The 12120-nt window shown below is 42.2% G+C and overlaps 1 protein-coding gene across 1 annotated transcript in view; it reads left to right on the forward strand.

Annotated features, from left to right (window-relative positions):
- Window positions 1–12120, forward strand: part of LOC126188824 (radial spoke head protein 6 homolog A) — a 254633-nt gene that overhangs the window by 193451 nt on the left and 49062 nt on the right. The window contains exon 8 of the mRNA XM_049930436.1: window positions 11490–11647. Within this exon, the coding sequence (XP_049786393.1) occupies window positions 11490–11647 (158 nt within the window). The remainder of the gene's footprint in view (window positions 1–11489; window positions 11648–12120) is intronic.

Raw genomic sequence — 12120 nt, forward strand, 5'->3', positions numbered from 1 at the left:
GGTGCTGCTGCTATAGTGTGGTTTTAGTTGCCTGAGACTGCAGACGTGTTTGCAAGTTGCGTTTGCGTGAGAGTGTGTTCGTGCTTTTGTGTATGTGTGTCTACTGTTGACAAAGGCCTTAATGGCTGCAAGCTATGATTATGTGAATCTTTTTGTTGTGCCTATTGCAACTCAGCATGTCTGCTATCCTTCTCTAATATTGTTAGATTACATCTTGGATTTTCCATTGTTTGATTTTTGCCTGACAGTTTTTCTTCGATCCTAACCATGTGCTGTTTTCCTTTGTTATTTTTTTCCTTTGCATCACGATACTCAATGTCTGTCATTCATTCTCTTCTTTCCTGTGTTTCTCTTGTCACCTTACAAACCGCACTGCATGCTCTACTTATGAGCCACACTGTATCAACCATCTCGGCCATGCAGAACAGATGGCCTCAAGACCATGCTGATTGTTGGTACAGCATCTTATGTCCCACATCACTCCCGTCAATGTAATGAATTCTAAACTTTCAAACTGATCACTCTCCCTGCATTTGTGTGTGTTACCGTGTGTGTTTGTGTGTGTGTGTGTGTGTGTGTGTGTGTGTGTGTGTGTGTGTGTGTGTGTGTGTTATTCTCTACTTTCTTTGATCCTTGTGACTTTGTGACTTCTCGCAAATTTTAGTGAGTTTTCACCATCTGTTATCATCGTCTTACTCAGATTTCATCTCGTTTTTTTCCCTTTAGCATCCATTTCATCGTTTTCATGATTTTTCACACGTATTTGAATGTATTTTTGTGTAATTTTTTGGACGTAATTCTACTTTTATACGTAATTTTTTGTATTTTTTGCACCACCATGGATCCTTGCTCCTTCCATCTGCATCAGTACAGAACATTTTCCTTATCCCTATCCAGATCCCAGTCCCACATACTGTTCCTGCGTTGTTGCTTGGTTCATGAAATCCCCCATAATGGCTTTACCATCAAATTATTCATCTCTGGTTGCCGCCCCTCCTTCCTCAATGACCTCCACCCATTCAGATTCCACCAATCCCTAGCCCTCACCAACATAGTCCTGCAAAACCATTTCAATCAAGACCAACCCTCCTTGCAGTACCTTCTCTCCAACCACAATATTCTCCTGCTATATAATCCCAAATTCCTGGAACCCATAACACACATTGAAACTCCTGCCCTGCAGGAACTTGAGCAACATGCACAACGCCACCTCAAAAAGCTCTCCATCCTGCTCACTTCCTACTTCTGCCTTGGAGTACCACTGTCCACCACCTCTACAACAACCTCTGAACCTCCCTCATGTCCCCTCATAGCTAACAAACCCTGTCTTGCAGATATGCTACACTTACCCTACCCTCCAAAACTCCCTCCCACTACCACATAGAACCCAGAACCTAAACAGACCTGCAACACAGTTGTGAACCTTTCCTCCAGAAGCCTTAGTCCCACAGAAATATCCACCCTTTCCAAAGGCCTCGCCTTTTGCCCCACTCCCAAATTCAATCATGCAGGACTTGTTAAAGACCTTCTCTCCTTCTCCTGGTCTCTACAGTGGAAACACTTTTTCTCCATCAACCTGACCAATCAGCCTCAACCAGATACCAATACTGAACCTTGCCTAACGCAGCTCACTCCTCTATAGAACCGTGATCCACCCCCACTGCCCCAAAACCACCTCCTGTTAACTTTCCAGAATTTCTTAATTTCGAACCTTGCCTCACCATCATTCCCCAAATCCCTCAACATGCAAACTAACCTTACATCCACAGAAAGAACTGCAGTCCACCATCTAAAAACTGATCCTGACCATATAATCCTACCTGCAGAAAAAGGCTCCGCAATTGTTATTTTGAACTCCATCAGCTGTCAGATACTTCCACCTACAAACCTTGCCACAGTGACCCCATTCCAGTATTCCAGCACTGCTCCAATCCTTAGGCCCATTCCAGAACCTCTCCCCAGAGTCCATCTCTCTACTTACCCCTACCACTCCCTGCATGCCTACCTTCTAAATGCTTCCTGAAGTCCATAAACCCAACCACCCAGGATGCCCCATTGTGGCCGTTTACTGTGCTCCCAATAAGAGAATCTCTGCTCTCATAGACCAACACCTTAAAACTATTACCCGGAACCTACCCTCCTATATAAAAGATACCAACCATTTGCTCCATCGACTCTCCACAGTTCCTGTCCCTTTACCACACAGTGCCCTGCTCGTCACTATGATGCCACCTCCCTGTACACTAATATTTCTAATGCCCATGGCCTTACTGCTATTGAACACTACCTTTCCAAATGCCCAATGGATTCCAAACCAACAATCTCCATCCTATTCACCATCACCAACTATATCCTCACCAACAATTAATTCTCCTTTGAAGGCATTATCTACAAACAAATCCGGGGTACGGGTATGGAAACCTGCTTGGCACCATCCTATACCAACCTATTCATGGGCCATCTTGAGGAATCCTTCCTAAACACCCAGAATCCTAAACCCCTCATCTGTTTCAGATTCATTGATGACATCTTTGCTACCTGGATCGAGGGTCCTCAAGAGCCTTTACAACGTCTCCCCCATTTGTTTCACCTGGTCCTACTCAACCCAACAAGCCACCTTCCTAGATGTTGACCTCCGCCTCAGAGATGGCTACATCAGTACCTCCATCCATATCAAACCTACAAACAACTAGCAATACCTCCACTTCAACAGCTGCCACCCATTCCATACCAAGATGTCCCTTCCGTACAGCCTAGCCACCCATGGTCGTCACATCTGCAGTGCTGAGCAGTCCCTCTCGGAATATACTGAGGGTCTCACTGAAGCCTCGTAACTCAATACCATCCAGGACTGGTGCAACTGAATTACATTCTTTGCCAGGGTTTTGATTACCCCTCGTTTTGCCCTGAAATGAGGAATGTCCTGCCCACAATCCTTCCCACCCCTCCTGTAGTAGTATTCCACTGTCCACTGAACCTATGCAATATACTCGTCCATCCTCACACAACCCCTGCTCCCAGTCCCTTAACTCATGGCTCATACCCCTGTAATACACTAAATGCAAGACCTGTACCATACATCCTCGTACCACCACCTACTCTAGTCTGGTCAACATTGGCTATCCCTTCAAAGGCAGGGCTACCTGTGAAATCCATGATTTACAAGCTAAGCTGCAACCACTGTGCTGCATTCTATGTAGGCATGACAACCAACAAGCTGTCTGTCTGCATGAATGGCCACCAACAAACTGTGGCCAAGAAACAACTGGACCACCCTGTTGCTGAAGACACATGCCAAACACGGTATCCCTCATTTCAATGACTGTTTCACAGCCTATGCCACATGGATCCTTCCCGCCAACAGCAGCTTTTCTGAATTGCGCAGGTGGGAACTTTCCCTGCAATACATCCTACATTCCTGTAACCCCCCTGGCCTCAACCTTTGTTAGTCACTGTCCTCACCCATCCAACCCCCTCCCTGTTCCCATTCCAGCAGTATACAGTCATCATTTCACTGCCACACCCAGTCTTTTAATTTCTTTTCATTTCTCTCCTTTCTGCTGCTTATCCCCACTCCTCCTTTTCTCTTCTGCTCTCAGTCTAAACTGCAACACTTCACTGTCCACCATGACCACCATACTATCCCTCTCTCTACCCACACCAGCCTCCTCCTTATCCCCACCCAGTCACCACTCCCATCACGCACTGCTGCTGCTGCTCACAGTGTGGTTTCAATTGCTTGAGATTGCAGATGTGTGTGTGTGTGTGTGTGTGTGTGTGTGTGTGTGTGTGTGTGTGTGTGTCTATTGTTGACAAAGGCCTTAATGGCCAAAATATATATTTGTGTGAATCTTTTTGTTGTGGCTATCGTGACTCAGCATCTCCACTATATGGTGAGTAGCAACTTTTCTTCTCTAATATTGTAGTAAGGACCATATTGTTTTTTACTGATGGCTACATTCTCTACCAAGAGACTTAATAGGGTGGGCATCTTCAGAATCTTACAGAGACCACCAAAACTAGGCAATAGTTTTGCAACATCTCTATTGGTGCCCGTGCTATGAGCACAAATATTTTTAATATAGACTAGCTTGCAAACACTACCGCAGTTGTGTCTGCAAGCTCTCACCTGTATGTGAGCCTGATGTTGTTAACTGCCTTGCTCCAGTTCTTTCTAACAGTCTTAGCATTGATTTTCTGTGGTAAGAGGTCACTGATCGTCCAAAGATTGGAAATTGGGTTATATACTGCGTATGCCAGCATTAACTTAACAGTGTAAGTTAAGCCAGCTTATGGACTCATCCCAGCTAGCCTGAGAGTGGCTACCTAGTGTGGATTTGAGACTGCAATTAACACACTCCACAAAAGACAACTGGGGATAGTATGGAATGGTGGTAATATGTGATATGGCATTACCAAAACACAATTTTCTGAATTCCCTAGATGTGAAAGTCAGAGCATTATTGCTGACCAATGCCTTTGGGGGACCAAAGTAGGTAAATATATAGCTGGGATGCTGAATCATTAGAGCCACTGCCATTTCCCTTCTTGGGACCAACCAGATGAAGCAGGTGAATGCATCCACCACACATAATATATGTTTATTGCCACTCTTCATATGTGTAAGCAGTCCTAAGTAGTCTCTGAACAATTATCCATTGGCATCTCTTCCAGAGTCCAGCAAGCCTTGAGAAACATTGATATTAGGCTTCAGTGAACAAAATTTGTGGCACCGCTGGACCAATTTCCTAACATTAGAATGCAGAAATGGCCACGTCAGGTGTTCCTTAATGGTCTTAAAGGTCCCCAAATGGCCACCACATACAGTATTGTGAAAATACCTAACTTTCCATCATAGTGGCTTCTATAACATAGAATTCCCTTGTTAATCTGATACTGAGCTACCTCCTTCCCACCAAGGAGCTGCTGTGTAGCATCATTGATCGTCAAAGCCCATTCCTGCTGCTTCTCCAAGTTTCTGAACAGTGTGGGAATCTCTGTGAGTACAGCTGGACAGACATGGTAATCCTCATCGGACTGCACTGTCTCAGGTGGCTCCTGAGGGTCACCAAATATTGGGCCCTATGCATCTGCCAACCGATAGTCAGGACCCATTACATGCTTCATGACAAACCAGAAAGCTGAAACCCAGACTGCCCATGGGGCTATACTACCAGTCTTCCAGAGCCTTGCCAATACCTGGCATAGCAGCTGATTGTCAGTTTCCAGTGGGAAATGATGGTATTCAAATGAAACTTAAACTCCTCCAAACCAAATAGCATCATGAAATCCTCTAGTTCAGGCATGGAGTATTTAACCTTTGTTGCCAACAGAGCCCTCAAGTCATAGGTGACTGACCTATGGTCCACATCAGATTCCGTGACAAAGCTGGAGCCACTCTGCAATTGAAAGCATCCATCTGGAGGATAAACTGACACTGAATATCAGGTATCGCTAACAAGGGGGCATTGCCAAGCTCTTACTTCAAAGGGTCAAAGGCAGACTGTTGGCTATGAGATCACTTGAGTGGTTCTCCCTTACAACACATTAAGTTCAAGGGAGTGGCTAATTGGGCAAAATACGACACAAACTTCCAAAAAGCTTCATCATGCTGACAACCTGGGCAATTCCCTTCTGATCCTGAGGTGGCTGAAAGGCAGCCAAAAACTATAAATAGTCTTAGTGTGGCCTTGGTCAATTATGACACCATTGGCAGAAACCAGGTGACCTAAAAAATATACCTCAGAACAGCCTAGCAGGTTTGACTGTTAAACCTGCCTCCCTGAAATAGGTTAACACCTGCTTAAGATGTTGAAGGCATTCAGTCAAAGGTCTTGCTGTAAATAACCACATCATCCATGTAATTATAAACACAATAAAATGTCAGCTCCCCAAAAATGTTATCCAGAAAATGTGATAAGACTGCTGCACCAGTCAGTACCCTGAAAGGAACTCTGATGAACTCATACAAGTTCCATTCAATGCAGAAAGCTGTCACTGGTTTTGACTCTTCAGCTAGATGTATTTGATGCTAAGCCTACTTCATGTCCAAAACAGTGAAGTATTAATGCTCCTGTAAACCAAGTGAAGCCCTTTGGAAGGTTGTGCAAGAGAACTGACCCTAAGACCACCTTCTCATTTAAAATTCTGTAGTTGACAATGGGCCTATACTCTTTGCCACTGGCCTTGGGGACTAAAAACATGGTTGAGATATATGGAGAAGTAAATGGTCTAATCTCACCTTCCAAGAGCAACTTTTCAACAATTCTCCTCAACTCTCGCATCTCGGGTGGTGAGAAGCATCACACCAAAATCTGATCAGTGAGTTGGATTCAATACTTTATTCTGTGTGTTGCCCCTAACCAGTCAGTTGAAACATCCAGAAATTCGTCTGACAACTCTAGTAACTGCTGTGTTTCATTCTGCCCCAAATGTCTGACATCAAATTTCCCCAGAATTCACATGATTGACTGCATAACATTCAACATGGCATTCATAATTGAAACCTCTCAGTTGCACAAAACTTGATGAACTTATTCCCTGAATAGTCCAAAACACAACCTGTTCAGTGTATGAAATCACTACCAACAGTAAATAAACAGACAGTTGTTCAGAAACAAGGAGTTTAGCAGGCCATAAAAATTCCTGAACTCTCAAAAACAAACTCACACCTCCCCTAACAAGGGCAATGATTGGCCATTAACAGCAAGAATTAGTTTTTTCAGTGACTTCAGACTTGTAAACTGACAAATATGCTTATTCTCAGAATATGAAGTGTAATTAATCAGAGAAATACCTCTGTCAGAATCCAGCAATCCACAGATCGGTTAATGGTTGATGGTGGCACAAATAAATGGAACGGAGGACTCACTGGCTCCTCGTAACTTAATTGCACCCCACTGGCAGCCAGCCTCCGCACCTCTCCCAAACCCGTCTCCAACACTGTCACTTGCCACCACGTTCCCCATCTCCCTCCAGATATTTCCAGCAAAATGTCCTGGTTTTTTACACCTAAAACAATTTCTGCCAACCCACTGAGGTCCTCTTCTCTTTCCATGATGCTGAGGATAAGCATTGCCTTGCTGGTTAGTGGCCTTTCTTTTTTGATCAGCAAAATTAATACTCTCTTATATCTCGCGCAACCTGATCTAGGTCACTAAAGGTACTTGGTCTATTAGCAAAACCACCCACGGACAATCTACTGGCTGCATACCCTCTGTTATATTGACAACAATCTGATACTCACTGAACCCGACATACAATGCTAATTGAGTGCACCTAATGTTGTCAACATAATTCATGAAATTTTTATGTTGATCTTGTGCCCTGGAATAATGATTGTTGAATAACTCATTCCTCAATCTATCTTACAAAGTTTGGTTAACAATCTGGTTGCACAAAACACCCAAGCTGCCCCCTTCTCGATTAATGTAATTGATCATACTAGCCAGCCTATCACTGGTTAGCTGGTAAATGAATCGAGAAATGACAAGATAGGGAATATAAAGGGCAGTGCAACTTTAACTGACAAATACAAAAATTCTATCACTTGTTCACTCGTCCCCATTGATAGTTTTATATCCCCTTGCATAATAACCACTATAGGATTAAGTAAATGAGTAAAATGCGTAATATCTTCATAGCATCACCACTCCATGAAATATTCCCAGACCCTTGAGTACTGTCTGGCCATGTCTCCTCATCCGCAGCTTCTACCCTTAGCAAAAGATCAACTCCGCATTGAAGTTCCTAAACATTTTATTGCATTACTCCGATCTCTGCCCTTTGCTTAGCATCTGAGAAAATCCTATGTAAATCCTGGACTGTTCTATTCAGATGGTTGAGATGAGCCAGCACTTGCAATAAAGGAGAGTAAAAAGGACTAGAACCCTGAAGCAAGTCAGTATTGTTCAACAGACTGGTGAGAAACTCATTACGAACAAGTATGGCCCAACCTACCTTACTGACAGTAGTGAGGCTCAGTTGCAGTGGTGAGTTGAGAGTGCAACGAGACACTGCGCCAATTCATTAACACTGCCTTCCATTGCCTGGCCATGAATCTTTAATTACTGTGGTAGCTGTTCCTTCTGTAAAATGCCTGATCCTCAGTACACCTGTGGTTTCCACAACTGAAGACAGAAACAGAGAAAAGGGGGAAAAAGGAATGGTAAGGCTACAATTTTAATGTTAAATGTCCTTTCTGGAAACACAGTACACCCCACACCCACAACCAGGCTCTACTACCGATGAAATGGTGCTGGTAGCAAAGAACTGGAAGTGCTTAGGTACTAGAAGATGAAAATGTTTGTATCAGAAAAGACTTTTCTTTAGGGTCCAAATACCTAATTTTATTATTAACAATGCATTAAACAATTATAGGAATTTCAGCAATACCAATTTACAGCAAACTCAAAAGATACCTCACACACTAAATTCCCTGAATTACACAAAAACCCAATTTTAGAGCAATTTACAGTTGGGTGGTAAATTATGAGACTTTGTTATGAATAATTTGACACTTTACTAATAAAATTTTGACAGTGAAATTGTCTTTAGTCCAAACGGTGAGTGATTTTGCTATCTGCTTGTTGTCTGGTGAGTATTCAATAGAGTATCTCAAACTACTGCCTAATCCATATGGGCTTCATCAGCACTTTTCTACCAGAGTAACTGCTTCCTTTATGTCATCCCTGATATTTCAGGAGAAATCTTACAATTCCCCACCCAAGAATGCAGGCCCAAAAATCTGCAGCCACAGCTATCACAGAGTCAATGAAGCTTTAGTTAATACCTCCACTCAGCTCCAAAGCAAAGGACTCTTGCTGCAAACTGCATACTCTGCATGCACTCCCTATGCAAGTCCAGCATCCTTCACTACTTCCACAAGACACCTCTACATCTCAGATGAGGCCCTACAGTATTGATAGTGAGTGCACACTGGCTTTCTTTGTGGCCCTAAATGCTATTTTCCTGAGGGGCTCCATAACACATCTAACATTGGAGCTCTCGATAAATAGCAAACCCCTGCCCCCATGTGCCTTCTTAGATGCTGCCTGTTCACTCACAGAGCTAACAGGTGAAGCCAGGCAAGGAGTCTCCATATTGGCCCTCCACCTCGAGTAATACGGACATGTTATCAACTGCACCATGTTGTGAGGTCAGATCCACTGTGTCAGGTACATTAGGAGGTGCCTCAGCAGCAAAGCCCATGGGTGAGACAAGCAACACCTGAGGTATCCTGTGGAATGAACCAGATATTCTGTCACTGGCACACCTCAAGTCAGCAACCTGAAGACAGCTGATCATAGCCAAAAACACATTCCAGTGACCACAAATTGAGGCAACTCCTTCAGTGTCTATATACAGCACGCAAACATCCTACCCATCCTAACTGAAGAAGTAAACTATAAAAGCAGACAGGAACCTAGACATGCAACTTGGTACCCTGTTGACATTCAACAATGGATGCTGATGCCTTAATGACCTGTATAGCTCATTGTTCAGAAGGAATGACAACTGTCCTACAGACTGCCTGCCTCTACACTTTACAATTCAAGATGTGAAATAGAAAAGTATGTTACATTTATTTACGCTCAGGGTCAACTACCAGAGCCTGCACCATTCATCAATTCTCTGCAGGTCGTTCTGCAAATTCTTATTATCTTCTGGCACTGCTGCTTTGGTATAGACAACTGCATCATCTGTGAATAGCCTTAAAGAGCATCTGATGCTTTCTACTAGATTGCTTGTATATATATTGTAAATAGCAACGGTCCTGTCACGCTTCCCTGTGGTACTCCGGATATTACCTCTACATCTATCAATTTTGTACTGTTAAGAGCAATGTGTTGAGCTCTGTCTGCAAGAAAGTCTTGAATCCAGTCACAAATCTGCTCCAATACTCCGTAAGCTCATATTCTTTTCATTAAACTGCAATGCGGGATGGTTTCAGATGCCTCACTGAAATCAAGGAATGTGATGTCGGCCTGAGCGCTGTTGTCCACAGCCCTGTGGGTCCCATGGAGGAACAGAGCAAGCTGAGTTTTGCAGGATCTCTGTTTGCAAAATCCATGTTGATTTTTGTAGTAGAGATGTTCATTTTCCAAAAACGTCATAATTCTTGAGCATAAAACATGTTCCATAATTCTACAACAGATTTATGTCTACGATATAGGTTTATAATTGTGTGTATCTGTCTTATAGCCTTTCTTAAAAATGGGAATGCTCTGCACTTTTTTCCAGTCATTAGGTACCTTTCATTTCTCAAGAAATCTATGATAAATTACTGATAGAAAGGGAGCAAGTTCTTTCACATAATTTTTATAGAATATCTGCCATTTTGATGTTGGTACGACGTTTGAAAGGAGGGACAGTGTTACGATCTCCCATGGTGAGACAACGTCTCTGTTATCTTCTGCTTTGGTGCCATTGTGGTCACTGAGAGAATAAATAGATGGTTTTGACCCACTTACTGATTTTACATATGACCAAAATCTCTTAGGCCTTTTACTCGGGCCGGTTGAAAAAATCTTACTTTCGAAAAAATTGAATGCTTCTATCATTGCTCTCCTTACTCTCATTTTCACTTCATTCAGGTTTTGTTTGTCACCTAGGTTTTTACTTCTCTTGTATCTGAGATGAAGTGCCTTTTGTTTATATAGTGCTTTCTAAAATGGCTACTAAACCATAGTGGATCTTTCCCCTCCCTTAAAACCTTCAATAAGTTCAGTTCTGTTTGTTGCCAGAAGGTCTAAGGTGTTACCCTCATGAGTTGATTCTCGAGCTATCTGCTCAAGGTAATTTTTGGACAAGACATCTAGAGCAATGCCACATGAGTCCCTGTCTCTGGCACCAGTTTTGATGGCATAACACTCACAATCTATACCTGACAATTTGAAGTCACCCCCTATTACAACAGAATGATCAGGAAAGTTACTAATGATATTCTGCAAGCTACATACATAACTTAGTGCTCCATATGTGTGAAGTATGACAGTTGGAGCCTGAGTTCTGTGTATAAATTGTTTTACAGTATAAATGGCTTTTGATGTAGGAAATCACATCTCAACAAGACATGATACATACTGAAAGTGGAAAGCGTATTTTACAGTCGACTATTTTACATAATAATACTGAATTTGTGACTGAAATTAGTATGAAACAGAAATCAGACAAATATATGAAATTAATCACTGTCTTCAACATGCAGTCCTGTACATAACCTGTTGATACAGTTTCATAATCTTGAGTTGAGTTTGCATTGCTTAGTACCAGTGCTTTAAGTATTATCCTACTCTGCCACATTACAAGCCTATATATGTAAATTAATCACAAATTTTAACTTAGCTGAATTTGTGACACCTTCTACAATAGATTGCTAAAATTGATTGTTGACTATAATGTTTGTGATTGAAAAGCAATGATTAGTTTTAATTAAAGTCATTTAACGATCAGCTGACCCAAGTAACCATAATTTTTGTGAATTTTAGAGGAAAGGATCCCTGTTCCAAATGCAGCTTTTGAGCCAGTGCCTTTAAGAGATCTTCTCGATCCAAGCATGTCCTTCTGGGTCCATCACGGAAGGCACATATTGAAGCAAGGCCGGACGAAATGGTGGAATCCAAAGCAAAAGTCAGAGGATGAGGTTGTATGTTTAATCTATTTGTTCCTAATAAGTAGTGATAGTGGAAATGTATTCAAGGTGCACAAAATTTTTGGAAGTCTAAGAAAAGATCATTTTGATGCAAGGTAAGAAAAATCAGTATTTCTGGAGGTAAGGTATTTCTATAGTAGTTAAGAAAGAGAAAGAAGATGGCAAAATATGAGAGGTAGAAACGTGTAGAACTCAGCAAAGGCAATGTGAGTCTCCTGGATCTCTGTGGAAAAGAGAAACAAATACATCATCTACTGCGATGTAGTGTGAAAGGAGGTGCACAAGATGCTTATGAGACTGGTGAAAAATGGGAAAGAATGATGTTAGTTTTAAGTATCACAGTGGTAGAACCTGAATTTATATGCCCTCTGCTCAATATATTCACTTCTTAATAGTTTTTGTTGGTGACAATAAAAATCGGTTTCAGGTGAGCTGTGATTTACACAGTCACAATAACCCAGGTTATG

The sequence above is a fragment of the Schistocerca cancellata genome, chromosome 5 (genome assembly GCF_023864275.1).
Source record: "Schistocerca cancellata isolate TAMUIC-IGC-003103 chromosome 5, iqSchCanc2.1, whole genome shotgun sequence".
Taxonomy (NCBI): domain Eukaryota; kingdom Metazoa; phylum Arthropoda; class Insecta; order Orthoptera; family Acrididae; genus Schistocerca; species Schistocerca cancellata.